General features: G+C 40.7%; 1 protein-coding gene across 12 annotated transcripts in view; it reads left to right on the top strand.

The window, feature by feature from the left end:
* Nucleotides 1-17,308, top strand: part of NAV2 (neuron navigator 2) — a 368,944-nt gene extending 351,636 nt beyond the window's left edge. For all 12 annotated transcript variants that reach the window (XM_032110876.1, XM_032110880.1, XM_032110879.1 and 9 more), the window contains 13 exons: nt 79-251; nt 2,087-2,240; nt 2,706-2,865; nt 3,341-3,441; nt 4,743-4,838; nt 4,987-5,155; nt 6,878-7,113; nt 8,304-8,458; nt 8,920-8,991; nt 9,474-9,670; nt 9,851-9,969; nt 13,115-13,318; nt 13,630-17,308. In XM_032110876.1, the coding sequence (XP_031966767.1) occupies nt 79-251; nt 2,087-2,240; nt 2,706-2,865; nt 3,341-3,441; nt 4,743-4,838; nt 4,987-5,155; nt 6,878-7,113; nt 8,304-8,458; nt 8,920-8,991; nt 9,474-9,670; nt 9,851-9,969; nt 13,115-13,318; nt 13,630-13,755 (1,962 nt within the window). In that variant the 3' untranslated portion in view covers nt 13,756-17,308. The remainder of the gene's footprint in view (nt 1-78; nt 252-2,086; nt 2,241-2,705; nt 2,866-3,340; nt 3,442-4,742; nt 4,839-4,986; nt 5,156-6,877; nt 7,114-8,303; nt 8,459-8,919; nt 8,992-9,473; nt 9,671-9,850; nt 9,970-13,114; nt 13,319-13,629) is intronic.
* Nucleotides 17,309-18,487: the final 1,179 nt, after the last annotated feature.

The following is an 18,487-nucleotide window of genomic DNA, read 5'->3' as shown; positions in this document are numbered from 1 at the left end:
GAGTTTCTACTCTATGGCTTTTTTTGCCTGGTTTCACTCTTAGTGATGGACCTGCTGCTGTGGTCTTGTTTTTTCCAGTTACGCAGCTCCTTCAAGCAAGCTTTTGGGAAAAAGAAGTCTCCCAAGTCAGCATCTTCTCATTCAGACATTGAGGAGATGACTGATTCTTCCTTACCTTCCTCACCAAAGCTACCACACCACAACACCACTGTTTCAACACCACTGCTGAGAGCTTCTCATTCCAATTCCCTGTAAGTGATTTATGTAATTTTTAGACAGAAAATGGCATGGAAGGCATCTTGCTGCATTGGTAGAGGAAAGGCAGAGGACAGAAGTGCTGAATTTATGTATTCAGAGATTTAAAGATACGTGAGCTGACTCCCAACCCAGTACCTTTGCATTAATGTCCAGGAAGCCAAAAATCATTGTGTCAGTACTGAAGTGTAAATGTTTCATTGGGTGGCTCTCTCAGCAGAATGTACTGAGGATCAAGAATATTTATAACCAGGGTGACCTTGAGGTGCCAGCTTAATTGGATCTCTTGCTGTTAATTAAACAAACCAGGTCAAATCTGGGATTTTGTTTCTGTTGTCTAAACACAGCACATATTCAGTTAATCTGCCATGGTAAGTTCCCAGTTATATTGACAAATTCAGGTAAAGAAATCAAATACTGTGGTTTAGTGATACAGATGAACTCATCTAACAGCTTGTGCCTGGTGAATGGAGATGATCCACCCCTCTTTCCTTCTGTAGCTCCCCAGCCACCTGTGCCTAGTCCTTTCCATGGCCACCTGTGAAATAAATTTAACAACTCCCTTGCCATGCTGTTTTGAGTCTGAACTCACATTTTAGAATGTGCATGGGAAATTTAGTAAAACAGCTTTTATGTTAATTCCATCAGTAGTTTTGTCACTTGAGCAGGATAAATAAACACAGAAAGTTGTAACAGGCAGTACTGTGAAACCTGTAATTACCAGACAGGCTCCTGACCTTGAGAGGTCATGCAGAGCTTCCAGCCTGATTTCAGAACAAATGCATTGGAGTAGTTCCCCTCCACTTGTTTTCACATGAAGAGGTGAAAACAATAGCAATGGTTTCCAGCTGTATAACAGTGATGAAATGTCAGTAGCAGAAGATAATCCCCCATGATTTTTGTTTCAAAGCTTCTTCTGTCTCTTGAGCCTAACTCAGTGTGTTTCTGGTGACTACAGCAAGTTGTGCTTTAGAGCTCTCAGGCCAGAAAATTGTCAAATGATGATCCCATGTGTCATCAGCCAAAGTGCTGTGTGGGTGCATCTCACCTTGCCATGGAAGCCAAAAGGATAAATGTGAGAAAAGAGTAAATATGTGAACTGGGGGAAGGATAGAGCACAAGTAAAACTTGTGTGTTTTGGCTTTTTGGTGCAGAAAACATCTCTCATTAACCAGATTTAGGGAAAGACACATTAGGTAAAATCTCCCTTAAAGCGTGCAGCTGTATGGTTTATCTTTATACAGATACAGTTACAAATGTACTGAAATGTTGTTACTCAGAAACCTTTTTTTGTGTGGGCAGAGGGAAGAAAAATGCCACCAAAATTTTTTTAAGCGTGAGTTCTTTAAAGCAAGCAGGAATTTATCATGCTCGAATAGGTGTAGAGTTCCAAAGCCCTCCAGAGCAGTTCAGGGAAACCCAGCTGTGCACACCTGGTGAGCTTTAAATCTGTCTGTGAACTCATCAATCTCCAACCAACTGCTGTTAAATGCCTGCACCCCCTTAATTTATTTAGATTTTGGCTTTAGAAGTTTTCCTTTATAGCAACTACTGTGAAAAAAATGAAGACTATCTAATAGTAGGTGATTTCAGTTAATTCTGTTTCAGATGCTGATTTAAGAAAAATAAGCCTCAGACATCTTTGTTTCACTAGTCTCTAAAATTTCTATGACCCACTTAATATCTGATTTACGGCATCACTAATTCAATAAGCCGAAATTGCTACCTGCTTCAAGGCAGAATAAAAAGGGCTTTATTCCTCTTCTCCTGATAAATCCTGGAGAAGCACCATGAGAAAAGGCACAAGTGTCTGTTTGTCCATGTCCTGCAGTATTTCTGAGTGCACGGACAGCGAGGCCGAGACGGTGATGCAGCTGCGGAACGAGCTGAGGGACAAGGAGATGAAGCTGACGGACATCCGCCTGGAAGCCCTCAGCTCTGCCCACCAGCTGGACCAGCTGCGGGAGGCCATGAACAGGATGCAGGTGAGCAACAGCCACCCCAGCTCCTGCAGCCTGTGCTGATGTGGGAAACACTGGCCAACCACCCGCACAGTAAAGATCAGAAGTTTTTGAATGCGTACTGAAAGCTGTGTTCAGCTTTGTGCCAGTGTTAAACCTTCATTAAAAGTCAGCATGAACGCCTGACTTTGCTGCCCTCAGCTGCAGCTGTTTCAACCCCAAGATGGGTCCATCATTTTGTTGACTGTCAAAATGTTTCCGTGCTCTCTGCCTTAAGGTAGTTGCATTTCAGTGTTAGTGAATTCACACATATTTTAGGATGCTTTGAAAAGTTTTACAGAAAGGACATTGTAGTAATTAAAACCCGTAATTAAGACATTATGAAAACAGCATTTCTGCTAAACTGCCGTTTATTCTTAAGTTACTTACGTTGCTATCTTATAATCATGTTTTCACTGTGCCTTCTAACGTTTGGCTTGTCTTTTCAAGAGTGAGATTGAAAAGTTAAAAGCAGAGAACGATCGGCTGAAATCTGAAAACCACGGCAGCTGTAGCAGGGCTCAGTCTCAGGTTTCCATCTCCTCCTCTCCCAGACACTCAGTGGGTCTCTCTCAACACAGCCTGAACCTCACAGAGTCAACCAGTCTCGGTGAGTTTAATGAGAAGGGTGGTGGGGCAGGTTTTATCCTGCACTTGGAAGGCTTGGGTTAGTTAGCTGTGGAAAAATGAAAGCGTGAGGATTATTAACAGCTGAGGTGTGGAAATATGTCACGAGCTGGCACAAAGCCTTCTTTTAAATATCATCGTAGGTCTGCTACACCCTCGGTCGGAGGTGTCCAATTATGACCTCAGCTCTGAAAAGTCATGTTTAAAGCCATTTAATGGTGCACTTTTGCCAGGGGATATATCATAGGAAGGAAAATACAGAGTAACTGGCTAATAATTTTCAATGACCTTTCCTTTTTAAGAGGGATGTATGGCAGGGAAGTCGATCAACCTGGTTCTTGTGTTTTACCTTGGGGCATATGAAGCCCAGACGTGTTGTGTTTGACTACAGTAAACCAGAATAGCCTCCATTGTAACTGAGCTCCAGCTGTGAAGCTGTTGATGTTTCCTGTCCACAGACATGCTGTTGGATGACACTGGAGATGGCTCTGCCCGGAAAGAAGGGGGCAGGCACGTCAAAATAGTCGTCAACTTCCAGGACGAGATGAAATGGAAGGAGGTGAGTTCTGTTTCATCCCTAGCTTTGAGATGTAAGTGACCTTGGAATGTGTGAGGAGATTCAAGTTTGCAAAGGACTTTTAGGAATTTTCTCAGGAAAACAGTTTATAGGTGTATTAATAGTGATAGAGAAAGCACTTGGCTACCTCCAGCTTCCTTGGGGCTGCTGAGAGGGACCAAAATGCCAGAAGCACGAATCTTGTGGAAGAACTTGACAAATCCAAACTGGGAGATCTATACCATATCATCCTAGTTGAAGTTGTCCTCTCTGGCACAAATACCCTGTTTAGAATGACAGCTTTCAGATGTTTTCCATCCACAAGTAATTGGAAGAATCCTAAATACCCAAATAAATAGCAAATATTGTAAAATTGCTTCCCATCTCATGTGTTTAACGTACTACGTGCATGAATGTAATACACAGTCCTTGCCGAGGAATGGCCTTCCTTAATCTCACATTTTTGAGTACCTGTAGAAGTGTGTTCAAGAAGTAAGTTCATGTCTTTCTGAGGAGTGGACAAAAATTTGAATGATCCAAAATAAAATGGACTTAGCAGATCTTTCCATTGAATACCAATTTTGCATTAATTAGGACAACCGCAGATAAACAGTAGAACTGCTGCTAATTGACTGCAGTCAGAGCAAGTTTTAATAACACTTCAAATCTTATGATAGAAATTAGTTTTTCTTCAATTAATGTTTCACAGTGAGTGCAGCTGTAGAAAAACAGAAAAATTCTATTTTTTCTTATTTCTTTTTATCTGCCTTAAAAATCAGTTATAAAATTCAAAATGATATGATACATCAAACAATTTATAAATATAAACTTTCTTTCTATATTACTGCTTCTACATATAGCCATATATAATTTATATGTATATAGGTTTCTCTGCCCACAGCAGCATTTCTAGAAATAAATAGGATAAACCTTGCAAATGTAACATCTTTGATTGTGAAGTCATGGAAGAATTAATTTGACATCTCCTTTTCTGTCTAGAATATTCCTAAGAGTCTTTCTGTCTCTTTGCTAAACTGTAATCCTCTCAGAGATTTTGAATTCTTCATGGTATTAATAAATACATTTAACTTAACATCACAGCCACCTAAGTATCCTTTAGATTTGTGACTCCAACACTGTAGAAAGTGTTTATCATATGAAAAGGATTCCATACACCATCCAGAATTTACCATATATAGTAAGGATACACCATTATTTAAAAACAAAAGGGGAGGGGGCAGGGAAGCCAGCATTTTAATTACATTAACCACACTTGTCTGATAGAGTTACTTCTGTGCCTTTAGGACTCCAGGCCTCGCACCTTCCTCATAGGCTGCATTGGAGTCAGTGGGAAGACCAAGTGGGATGTTCTGGATGGGGTTGTGAGACGCCTGTTTAAGGTCAGTGGGTACAGAATGCTGTGAGCTCATGTTCTCCTGTGGGGATTTGATGGTACCAAGCTGTATTTAACTTTGTATGTTAAGTCTGTCACAGCAGAGAACAAACTCCCAGTGCTGCCTGACTTCCAGTGTCCCTTTTCCACCCCAGGAGTACATCATCCACGTGGATCCCGTGAGCCAGCTGGGGCTGAACTCAGACAGTGTTCTGGGCTACAGCATCGGAGAAATCAAGCGCACCAACAGTGCAGAGACCCCGGAGCTGCTGCCCTGTGGCTACCTGGTTGGAGAAAACAACACTATTTCAGTGACCATCAAAGGTAATTTCACCTGACCTGCCTGCTGGAGTTCTCACTGTTGACAGTTTTATCAGTTTTATGTTGCTGTGTCAAGACACTCAGAGTAGAAACTTTTTATTGTGCTGCTTCTTCCTGTTCCTATCATTTATTTACTTCCTTCTGTTTTCATTTGATAAAGACAGCACTTGGGGTATGCTGTGGTTTTAGCAAGTTTTCAGCCTGTAACTGTAGGAATAATTACACACTCCACAGATCTTGAGTTGTCCTGGAGAAGACTTCACACCACAAGGGATGCAGTGGAGCTGTTTGAGCAGCAAAGTACTTTCCAAATGAGTCAAGCCTCAAAATTTCATTACCTCTTTATCACAGCTATAGTTGTTATTTCCTTTATGCAGGGTAAAAAAAACATAAATCTTGACTGATTTGCTTGATCAGTCTCACTGAAGAGTCCCTCCTTGAGTACCAGGAAGGAGGGAGCCCAAATTTTATGAAACACCTTAAAGTCTGGATTTTTCAAAATGCATGCTTTTCAGGATTCCCATCAATTTTATTCTGTAATACTGATAAAAATTTAATATTTATATTTTTCATATTGTTTCTCAGGGAAGCACTTTTTAATGAAAACTATACTATGTAACTAAGCTTAGGGGTAAAATCCTCAGCTGCTGCATTTTGAACGTACATCAGTTTGCTCAAAGTTAGACCAGTGAAATCTGCAGACAGATGGTATTTGAGGGCAATGCCAAACATTCTTCAGATCAACTTTGAAATTTGACTGAAAGCAGATTTTTGGATATTGGTATAAAAACCAAGTTAACCTTGTATAACAAACCAGTGGGCAGGAAGACAAAATAAACTGTGAAATACATCACTTATACTGAGGCTTGATGTGAACCCAGGATATTCTACTTATATAAAATGCATTGTCCAGTCATAAATCCTAACTGAAATATTGCATAAAGTCTAGCTGTGTCTGTAAAGTTGCAGTTTGAGTTTATATTTAACTTGCACTGGCTTGACTTGTGCCTTGAAGGTTCAGAAGTGATAACAGTTTGCAATAAAATAGAAATGTATTCAATCAATTTATGGAAAATCACTTACATATACCTTTGAGATACAAAGCTGCCTATATAAATATTTAATATTCCAAGTAACCACTGAGGTGCAAACATTTCTCTGGGTGATCTGCCAGCTTCCCTTCCTGCTGTTTATTTTGAAGCAATGTGTATTTTTCCCTGAGCCAATTCTGCCTAAAGTGACTGCTGACATGGCATAAATGCTTATCAGTAAGGAGTTTTCTGTTAGAGGAGATAACTATCAGCATACAGAGAAGGAGTTTAATTACAAGCATTTGGGAAAGTAGGGGGAGTTGATGATAGCTGGGGGTTTTTTTTTTGTCTAGTGATCCAAAAGTAAACAGGTACATTCTGGGTGAGTGTGTGGTGAAATGCTGTAAAATGGATGGCTTGTGCATGAGAAGTGTGGCCTGGAATGCTTTGGTCTGGCAGCTCCCAAAGGGCCTTAGGGATGCAGCTGAGGACTTAAACAGGCTGAAGGAGGATGCAGGCAAAGCCCACAGGTCACCCCTGCACTTGTTTTTCCAGCTTTATGTGTGCCTCTCTCAGCCATGAGGGATACCAGGGTGGGGAAGGGCTTTGGCTCTGAAGTGAAGAACAGCTTGGTCAGGTCCATTTGGATAAAGACTGGGACTCCCTGTGAGTGAGGGCTGTTTCCCTGCTGCAGGTCTCTGCGAGAACAGTCTGGACGGGCTGGTGTTCGAGTCGCTGATCCCGAAGCCCATCCTGCAGCGCTACGTGTCCCTGCTGATGGAGCACAGGCGGATCATCCTGTCCGGCCCCAGTGGCACGGGCAAAACCTACCTGGCCAGCCGCCTGTCCGAGTACATGGTCCTCAGAGAGGGCAGGGAGCTGGCCGAGGGCATCATTGCCACCTTCAACGTCGACCATAAATCCAGTAAGGTGAGCACGCAGAAACCATCCGTGCACAGCCTACCCTAGCATGGGTCCAAAATGAAAGACTCCTTTCTTAGTGTACATCATTTTGAACTTCCCTTTATTTTCAAGGCATTATGTTGATTCTGAAGGAAACGGTATTTAAGGTTTTCAGATTCACCTGATTATGGGCCTGGAACAGCAGGCTTCCAGGTGTGTATTTAAACACCTAAAGCTGTCATGGTTTTCAAGTGTTTAGGAGCCTGAGAATTGCCGAGGAAGTTAAACACCTGCATAAAACTCCCAGAGACTTAAGCAATCCCTATTGCATGTGGGCACTTTTCCCAAAACCCTCAAATGCATCTCCAGGCTGCCAGGAGCTTCTGCAGCTGCAAGTATCAGCAGTTGTAGTCATGTGCTGGGCTTGGAGGGGCTGTTGTGCAGACACATTCCTGGGCAGGTGAGGCGTGCCTCTGCTTTTTTATGTGCTGCTGGTTTTGCTGAATATACTGCCAGTGATCATCTAGATTAAAGAGAAAGAAAGAACGAGAGAAAGAGAGAGAAAGAAAGAAAGCAAGCTGTATATTTGATGGCCTTAGGCATATTTTCCTCTGGAGGAAAGGAATGGTTGAAGTTATGGTTGTAAGCCACTTGTATGATTTCAGACATGCTTTAAAGCTGCTGAGAGCTTTTCAACCACTCAGCAGCAGCACCAAAAGCTCATCCTTCTTACACAGCATTACTGAAGGCATCCAAATTTGGCCTCTGACGAGGGATGCTTTGTTCCAGATTGATTTTGTCAACTGTATTTTGATAGAAACACAGTTGTAAGATGATACAACAAATCTAGCTGGAATGCAGTTTGGTTCGGGATGGGGAGAGTTGAACAAGTTCCTGAAAAGAAACAAAAATATATTTCAGACCTCTTAGTTCTGACACTGATGAATAAAAACCACAAATTAAATTACAAAATATTATCCCCCTTTAAGCCCTTATCTCACACAGGTTTTCTGATACAGTCTTTGAGTCTTCAGCATGACCTACAAAAGAGAAAGAAAACCGTATCTTGTGTTTTCTCATGGAAAATGTGTGATTTGTTAGATGTCAGAGTCTTTTGCTTTAGATTTTGTTACCAAGCTTCTCTATCTTAATTGAATTTTAAGGAATGTGAAGAAAAAAATTTTTTTTTCCTTCTTTTCTTTATATCTGCTTTGCAGGAACTCCGCCAGTACCTGTCCAACTTGGCAGACCAGTGTAACAGTGAAAATAATGCTGTGGATATGCCTCTTGTCATCATTTTGGATAATTTGCACCATGTTAGCTCCCTAGGAGAGATCTTCAATGGACTCCTGAACTGCAAGTACCACAAATGGTAAAGAAATAGTATCAGAACACATTGCAAATGTTAATTCTGGACTCTGAGCACTGCAGCTGCAAAATCCAATCACAAAATCAAGGTCTACATTAATTTAATGATGTGGAGGAAGATGACCAGGTTTTCCATATTGTGGACAGTGCTTCAGAAGGATCTTTTTCCTTCATGAAATTATCCATTTTTATGAAATAAGTAATTAAAAAGGAGTTGCATTTGCTTCATGATGTAGATCTTTGGTAGTAAAACCCTGTTTGTAGTGAAAGTCCTGTTTTGGGATTTCTGGTTTGCTTTCAGAATTTGATGTTCTCAGAATCTCAGTAGAGAATTTGGTTATAAGTATCTACAAAACCTTCTTTGACAAAAGAGTTTTGAATAACCTTTTTTAATGTTCAGGTTTTACTTAAAACTTGTTTTCCAAAATTTACAAGTTTGATTTGCTTGTGTTTTTTTCCCAATAGTCCATATATTATTGGCACAATGAACCAAGCCACCTCCTCCACACCTAATCTTCAACTTCACCATAATTTCAGGTACTGTTTGTTCATGTTTCTCATTTATGTTTGTGGTCTGTAATGTAGTAAAGGAGCAATGGCTACTGAGTCATCTGAAATTGTTCTTATCAGCTGAAACAGCAAAGTGAGTGGGAAATGCCATTTGCTCCTGCTTGCTGCCCTGACATGTGCAGCTTGGTTATGGTGCTGTCATTAAAGGAACTGGGTTCATAAAGCTTTTACTTTACAGAGGATTGTTAAGATATTTGACCTTCTACCAGATTTTCAGTAAGACTATTTAGGCAAAGCAGATTAATGACAAATGAGCTGAAACAATGCACAATAAAAATTGGTTCATCTAGTGAAGTATTCCAAAGTAGCTTTTGCTGAAAACCATGCATGACTGGAATAACCCATTTTGATTCTGATAATCTGTAAATAAGAAGATAAATGTAGTCAAGAATAGTTACATTCAGTATCATGGAAGAGAAATGATGGCCATTTCTACTGTTCTGCCACAGATGGGTGCTATGTGCAAACCACACTGAGCCAGTCAAAGGCTTTCTCGGCCGTTTCTTGAGGAGAAAACTGATCGAGACGGAGATCAGTGGCAGGATGAGGAATGCAGAGCTGGTTAAGATTATTGATTGGATTCCCAAGGTCTGGCAACATCTGAACAAATTCTTGGAGGCTCACAGCTCCTCTGATGTTACTATTGGTAAGTGCTTTGCTCAGGCATATGTAAATATATGTATTCTATTTCCTTGTATAGCAGGTGTATCTTTGTAATTAGTAAAAAAGGCTTTCTTTAAAACCCTACTTTTAGATGTTATCAATCCTATTTTTGATGCTTATTGTGATTGTGATTTGAGTGTAATGTCTGAATTTCCCTCTCCAGGTCCACGGCTCTTCCTCTCCTGTCCAATAGATGTAGATGGTTCTAGAGTTTGGTTCACTGACTTGTGGAACTACTCCATCATTCCATATCTTCTGGAGGCAGTTAGAGAAGGGCTACAGGTAAGCAGGCAGAAGGGAAAAATCATAGGTCTAGAGTGGCATCTGCTCAAAAGGTAACAAAACTCAGTAGTGGCAACATTTTCTGTAGATATGGAACCAGAATTGTCAATCATTTCAGGCAGAATTAGTCTCTTCAAGCACTTTTGAAATAGAGAGTGGAAGAAATGATTAGATGCCAAACTGCTGATGTTTTCAGTGGGGGGAGTTAGACGTACAAATACCTTTCAATATTGTATTCCAGAAGCACACCTTAAAATTATCCTGTGCATCAGAAAAACATGCTTGTGGTCATTAACTTTGTTACACAGGATTTTCCTTTGGAAGTCAAATCTTTCAGCATAGGAACAAAGCTGTGTACGGGGAGAAATGTATTCATGAATGACAGGATCATAGCAGTGACATTTTGATTACTTCTCAGTACGTAAGATGATTTTTTTAGTAGATTCCTTCATAATTCTTTCAGAGGATGAAGTGAAATCATCACTGATTGCCTGTGCTTAGTAACTGATTCGTACTCTGGCAATTTGGAATGATTTTAAGTGTTGCCATGCAATTTTTGGTGTCTGTATGACTGTGAAGCTTGTTGGAATCAGGAGATGGGTTCAGCAGAGAATTGCTATGGACTTGCTGTTTAGGTAGGGAAAAAAAAGAGGTTTTTTAATAATCAGTCTTTGTTCACAGAGTAAGCCCAGAGTAAGCACCTAGTTTAAGATATGGTTTTGAACTAAGCTTTTACTAATGGCTTCTTACAAATCTCTGAAATACATGAATTCTCCAAGTTTTGGGTAAAATTTGGGCAAACTGGAACTGCCATTTGAAATTTGTCAGTACTTGGAGACCCCATTTTCTTTGGGACAACTGTGGTAGACTCTTAGACATGAGGAAAACGATAGATCCTGGAGTACAAAACACATTCAGCAACTTTGCTAGAAATAGAGCAGGAGAACCATTTTATGTAAAACTTGTTATAAAGGAAGGTAATGGGAGCCAGGAGTCTTTCCAACCTAAAGCAAGAGAAAAAGAGCAGGTGACTTTGTTTGCTCTTGTAAGGGAGAAAACTGATACTCACAGTAATGCCTGGGCTCCTTGTACTGGGATTTGAAGCTCTCATATCACTGATCAGTACGTGTGGAAAGCCTTGAAAAACTCGTAATGGAAGTGGAGAAAGAGAGTGAGCAATTGATAAAACCATCCTTGTGCTTCCTTGTTCTGCCCAGTATCTCCATCTTTCCTTAGGTTATTTGAGTGGCTTGTGTTCCAGGTGTAAGGACTTCAGTTTCTCGCCTTGTCCCCTTCAGTCCCATTTCCCCAAATTGCACTAATTCATTCCTGTTTAAAAAATTTCATTTTGTTTGGTTGATGGATAAGATACACTTTAGTGCTTGAAAGAGTAGCCAGAGTGGTGCTAATGAGCAAGCTAATGCTAGAAATGTGGGTTTCATCTGGGGCTATTTTCTGTTCCCCACACCCACAAAGGCTCCTCTGAGAGCACATTTTCTTTCCTGAAATTGCTTGCCAGAAAAGAAAGGTGGGCTCCTAATTTCACTCTGATCTCTGTGGATCCGCACTGAGCTATTTTTATGTTTCTGTTTCTCATTCAGAGAATTATTTTGGGTCAAATACAAACAAACCAAATGGATCCTAGCAATAATTGCTCCCATGGGAGCTGACTTGTTGACTTCAAAACAGGGATGTGAAAATTAGAAGGTTGTATAAAACCCAAGTTCTTCCTGCTTGGTCTATCAGTACAGAATGCAGCACCAGCAAAAAGAGAACCCAGAGTCCCTTGTGGCTTCCTGCCACTGTCACTCATACTCCAGTGATTTTTCTTTCACGCTTTGTGGATCAACCTGTTCCATCCTTGTCCCGTGACTTGCTCCCTGCAAAACATGCCAGTGGGAGGGGTGGACAGACCTGGTTGCCATGGAAGAGGATAGTGAGTCGTTCGGTCTCTCCTGAGCTTGGATCCGCTCAGACTTTAGAGAGAAAAGACATGAAAAATATAAAATCCATGCCACTTACCAAATGACATGTATCGTTGTAAATCTGAAAACAAGATTAAAATAGGAAATCTGGTTTGCCACATCTTGAAGCCATTATGCTGGGAAGATAACATAGTAGGGCTGAAGGATGAAGAGTTTGGGCTGTGGAGGAGGCTGCGTTTCAGATTGCCTAGCACCATCTGCTGGCACCTCTGCTCCCTCCTGCTTCACTGCACACCACGTGGTGGTATTCAGAGCAGTTTAATACTTCGTGCATGCAAAATCTAAGCCCATAAAAAACACACCAAGAAGAAATAGTGTTGAAGGAAGTGAGATAGTCCTAGATCCATCAGAGAACTGGTGAATTTCTTCGCTAGACTGTTGTTTTTCCCCTTGTGCTGGGGGATAAAGGAAGGGGACAGTTCTCTGAGTTCAAGTGACAAGATGTCAGAGACAACCTCCAGTTGCTGAAGGATGTTGTTGGTGCAATTCATAAAGTGGAAATAAATGTTTTAAAGCCACCTGAAGCTGTATTTATTCTTTTGGAAGTCATGAGGCATTAAAATGGGTGTGTTGTCTAGCTAAGGCAAATGGAATATGGAAGGGTGAACACGTTGGGATTCAGTAATGCAGTCTATTCCGTACAGAAAAATGTTTCTGAAACAGAGCTTGCTTACTTAGAAACCTGACCATAGACAAATGCTGCTGGTTCTTTTTCTTGGTTGAATATGAAAAAAATCTGACTTGAAAACTTTATGCCTTGACATCCATCATTATTGCCTGATGACAGATCTCAGGTTTCCTCCTCCACATTCCATGGATGACAGTTTGTAAGGCAGCTGCCAGTGCAATCCAGATGTCAGCACTGATGGCTTCTTTTGTGTGCTGACACTGTTTAAAGTTGACTTTATTAGGTGATGTTATTTTCGGGCATTTCTTCCTTCCAAGAGAAGGGCACTGCAGTCTCAGAGAAGGTGGTCAGCTGCTTTCAAATTAGTGCCATCACAAAGGGCTTTGTGTTTCATTAGGGTAAGGAAAACCTCATGTTCAGCCCTGCTTGAGAAGTGTTTCCTGCAGCCCAAGAACCACGGCACGTTCATTTCAGTTAGGGAGGCACTGGATGAGATGGTTGGAACGTCTGACGTGGTTTTGTGCTCTTTCAGTTGTATGGGAGGAGAGCGCCCTGGGAGGATCCTGCCAAGTGGGTGATGGACACTTACCCCTGGGCAGCCACCCCCCAGCACCACGAGTGGCCTCCTCTGCTCCAGCTGCGGCCTGAGGACGTGGGCTTTGACGGCTACTCCGTGTCCCGGGAAGGCTCCACCAGCAAACAAGTTCCAGTGAGTGATGCTGAAGGAGATCCTCTGGTAAGCTCTCCTGTCTGGAACAGCAGAACCATTTCATTTTCCTTGTTTCTAGGGATTAGAAACAGGAGCTGCTCTATGGCTGTTGTCTCATTTTCTCCTTTACTGGAAAGCCTGTGTTTTATCAGTAACTTGAATGCTGCTGTGATTTACAGTCACACCCCTTTTCTGAGTCTCGGTATTGCTGACCCCGCTTGTTCCTTCCTTTCCTTCCTTGCCCGCTGGCAAAGCAAATGCCACTGGAGCTGTTGTGTGGAGTTAATGCTGTTCCTACCTCAGAATACAAATAATCATGAGATTCCTTGCCTTTGCAGATGAACATGCTAATGAGACTGCAGGAGGCAGCCAACTTCTCCAGTCCCCAGAGTTATGACAGCGACTCCAACAGCAACAGCCATCACGATGACATCCTGGATTCATCCCTGGAGTCAACGCTGTGATCTTCTTCAGACAGAGAGAGGTTGTTTCCACCTGGCAAGAGCCCTGATCACAGACTCACAAAAAGAACACGTTCCTGGGCTGGGATCTCAGTATTAGAGCTGCAAGAACAAGACACTTGGAGCAATCTTGAACCTGGGTGCAGGCAACCCATGCGACCTTTATATTGTTTTTCTTTTGACGATGATGAGAACTGCACTATTCCTTTGTTTCCTTCTTTTTAGTTGCTGTAAGCTCTCATGCCTAAGATCCTGAAGATGTTAAAAATAATCATCATTACTAAGTTGAAGGGACCGGGGGGGCAACTTCACAGCTATGAAGCAAACAGCTTTGTGCCATGTACTGTCTGGAAAGAGAGGGGAGAGGGAATATTTGCCTTTGCTGCTTCTGACCAAACACATTTACGTGAGGGCTGGACTTTTACCAATCAGCTTTGTGGATTAAACTCAGCTTCATATAGTTCTGGTGCTATAGCGATATCGCTTGCCTTGGGAATAATACTCAGTGAAGGCAAAGCTGCAAAACAGGGAAGTTTGGATAAATACTAAAAAAAGAGAAAAGGAAAAAAAAAACAAAAACAAAAAACGCTGCTCTCCTTGCCAGTCTGAGACCTTGGCTTTCTTTCATTTTGTGTTTATAAAGATTATATATATAAATAGGAATATATAAAAATATATATACAGTCTGAACAAATCAGGTTTTTTTCAAACACTGTGTAACAATTCAATCCTGCTACAAGTGAAAGATCAGGTAGCCCTTTCCTAGTCAGGGCCCAATTCTCTTCCCACTTACATCCACACCACCAGCTGGGCTGACTTCTGTGGCATTTACATCCCACTGATCCACCCTGAGGAGAGGGGGCTTCCCTCCTTCACAGAAGTCAGTGGAAGGGCTGTGCCCCATGAAGTCCTACAGCTCCAAAGGACCCTTGGCAGTGCACAGGCATGGTGAGCTCTGTACACAGAGGTGAGCTACACCCCTGCAAAGGGGTGAGTCAGACTTTGAGTTTTTAATTCCATGAAATGTTACAGCTGTTTTCTAAAAACTTTGGGTTTTGTTCAGAGGTTTCATTCCAATCAGCACAACCTGGTTTTAATTAACCAGGGGGTTAATTAAAATTCAGCTCTGTGGCAGTTCCAGAGCTTCTCTGGTGACAATACTGACTTCCGTGACTTTTCTTTTTAATTGCAAAGAAAAAAAAATAACTATTTTAGCAGTATTCAGGTCTAGAAAAAAGAAGATAAGGTACTGAGTACTGTGTGCTTTGAGTTTAGCTGTGCCACGCTTTTGAGTTGTGGCAGAGCTGTGAACCTGGTTTGGTTTCTCCTCCTCTGTGAACGCACATACCCACACTATCAGTGTTAAGGCTTGTACTTCTGTTGGGGAACAAGAACACCTCCCAAAGAGTTGCACTTTCCTGGTGACACCACCATCCCCAGCATGTCAGCTGTACCTCAGCCACCACCTCACTCCTCCGTAGGGATTCATACGAGCCTTTCCAGCTCTCCTTTGGTGCTGACTTTTAAAAGCGATGCCTTATTTTGTACTAATTGTGTTTGATTAAATTAGTGCTGTATATTATGGGATTTTATTTAAAGAAACAGGGCTAAAGTCATCTCTTGAAATATCATAAGTTGCTGTGAATATTGTTTGTGTGAGATACTAGAATTTGTTTAAATGTGACAAAAAAAGGAGGGAAATGAGATAACATTTCAGGTTCATATCAATCCGCAGCTAATAAATCACTGAAGAGCTGTTTTATCCATGCAGGAGGGACAAAAAAAGCTTTTCAACTATAATAAATTACAGGAATATGCTGGTTTTTCAATGTACAGAAAGAAATCTTATTACAAACACTTTTTTAAGAGCTTGTGGGTTTAAAGGAACGTAACAGACAAATTCATGCTTCTGTGGCTCAGCTTGAGAGGATCGTTTTATTATACCTCATGACTTTCTGTAACATAACTGTACTTTGTCTTACTAAGCTGGTCTTGAATCTGCTCCTGTTACAACTTTTAAGTGCTGATGACTTTTTTTTTTTAAAAAGAAAAATATTGTAAAAGGAAAAATTTAAATATTTTAATGATGGGGGGAAGAGCTTGGTGTTGTTACTGTTTTAACCTTATGAACTCTGATTTAATTATTTCACTGAATGGATAACAAAGGTTACTCAGCCAATTTTCCTAATCCAGTTCTTGGTACTGTAAAAAATGGGATAGATCTGTATGGAATCAAATCCATAGCATGCTGATGATGACTTTGAGAGAAGTTAGTTTTTCCAGTAGTCTTGACAATTCTGCTTCCCAGCACTGACTTTACCTGCTACTACTGTGAATTTTGGTACCTAATCCCCCAACTGAATCCGTGCAGATAGAGCATGTGCCTGTAAAAAAAATCCAGTTGCAGGGCTAGGGCTTTAAATGGACTTGCTATCCTAGAAAATGTCTCGGTTGACCTTTAACTGAGTGCTAAAAGACATGTTTAAAGTGGTGTTTTATTTGTGGGGAACGGGGTATTTTTTTTTCCCTCATGTTTAATCCTGTGCTTAAGCTCAGGAAGAAATTTCTATTACCTGTTATTTTTTATTGACACTAGCTTGGCTTAAAGTGAGAGGCAATTTTGAATAGGCTAGTCATTCTGAGCATCACAATATTCCGTGTCTTTCTGAAACTTCGGGAAGCAGGGTTACCTGTTGTGCACACATCATAGTTTTTATCAAGACTTTTCGTAGATTAAGTCTTTCTTTAAATGACTTCCTTCTCATTTAAGGCTTTTTCAAAACACCTCCTTTTTTTTTTTTTTTTCCTTTTTTTCCCTCCTTACAAAGTTGGCTTGTTTAAAAAAATATCAATAAGAAATGCAAGATTCTATGCAACATTCGTGTTGAGTTATAAATTGAGAGAGAATAAACCATTTTCTTTCCTTCAGAACTGCCAAGAATGATACAGGCCATAAATGAGATGTGGTTTATTTGGGGAAGGGGAGGGAGGGGGTTGGTTAGCCTTTTTGTACATTTTGAAAGAAGCAAACTGATATTTCATTCTTGATGCTTAACTTCGATATTATGTGTATGAAATCTTGTCTAAATGTGGCAATTTTCTTTCAAGAAAAAAATAATATACAAAAACAAAGCAAAAAAATCTTTGTCGATATTAAATGGAAGGTTGCTGTTTTGATCTAGTCGTTTCCAGTGGAACAGTTTATGAAATATGTTCTATAAGATGTACATTTTTTCATTGTAACATAGAAATGTAAATATTTGATTAAAAGTGCTGCATTTTGATGAATTTTTTCTAGCCATTTTTAAAGAGAAAACTAGGAATTGAGTATTTTGTGTACGTTTATGATGTTTTCCATTTGCTCCTCTCCCTATTTAATTTTCAGTTCTCATTTAGGATTGGAATTTGTGAATGGTCTGTTTGAGATCATGCCTCCCCTTTCTCACTCTCCCCATTTCTACCCCTTCCCCACCCCGTGTCATGGAGAATAAAGCTGATGATTGTACCAGTCTTAAATTATTCACGATTCAATAAAATTGATGCTTATTTATTCAGATTTGTGGCTTCCCAGAGCTTTTTATCCCTTCTTCATCACCATGTTGTAATTTTTCATTTGAAGATCGTGGGGCTCGCTCCTTTAGTTTTGTTGTGTTTTTGTCAGTGCTTGTGAAAAGGTGGCAACAGCCCTCACCCATCCATCCAGTCTGGCCTGGAATGCTTCCAGGGGCATCTCCCACCCCTCTGGACAACCTTCACATTCCACAGAAGAGAGGTTGCTCTTCACCCATTTGGTAGAGGCAATATGGTTATACAGTAATAAATACATGGTCAGTAAAAACATGTAGGAAACTATTATCCTTCATGGCAAATAAATACTCTGACTAAAAAAAAAGTTGAAGTTCTCTATTCAGAAAGGATAAATGCAAACACCTCTGCACTTAAAATCTAAGGTGTTTTTTTTTTTTTCCTGGAGACTTACTCTCTTCATATTTCTGCATTTTTGGCAGTTCCGTGTCCACTTATCACCTGTTTGAATGATTAATGTTGGTAGGACAGATTCACGTGTAAAAAACTTCAAAGAAAATCCAAGTTCTGCTGCAAACCGATGATCTGCATTCAAGCTTGTTCGATCTAAAAATACTTCTAATGACACAGCAGTGTGAATGGTAGCTCAGAGCTGATGTGTAGTGTGGGCTTTGTCCTTCACAGCAGTTTTCCAGAGGCAGAATTGCTTTGGACATGCTCAAGCACATTTTTCTGTGTTCTGTAAACCTCCTTTGATTCATAGAATTGCGTGTCCTAGACTTGGTCCTGGAAAATGCTTCAGTCTTGATCTTGGACAATTTTTGAATCCATACTGGACTGCCACCAAAATGCTTACTATCAGGAATTCTTCCTTTCCTTTTTTGGCTGCCCTGTCCCTTTCCCACTTTATTCTTTTCTCTGCTCTATGCACACTGTCTTGTACGCTTACCTTGACTTTTTTTTTCCTTTACCTCATCCTCTCTTTAACCTTTATTTTCCTACTTTTCTGTTTCCAACATCCTATTTCATTTTATGTCCTTCCTGGATCCGTCTCATCATTTCTCAGCGCCATAGGATCAGTGCTGACTTCCTTTCTGCAACGGAGAAGGGAAATTGTCTGGAGTCATTTTACAAATTCAGTCTGCAGCCTGTGATATGTATTTACACCCTTCTCATTCCTCTGACCTTTTCCACTGGTACTTTGGAGTAG

Source organism: Corvus moneduloides, chromosome 6, assembly GCF_009650955.1.
Source record: "Corvus moneduloides isolate bCorMon1 chromosome 6, bCorMon1.pri, whole genome shotgun sequence".
In the NCBI taxonomy this organism is placed as follows: domain Eukaryota; kingdom Metazoa; phylum Chordata; class Aves; order Passeriformes; family Corvidae; genus Corvus; species Corvus moneduloides.
The sequence above is the reverse complement of the archived record's forward strand: the minus strand, read 5'-3'. Positions and strand labels throughout refer to the sequence as shown.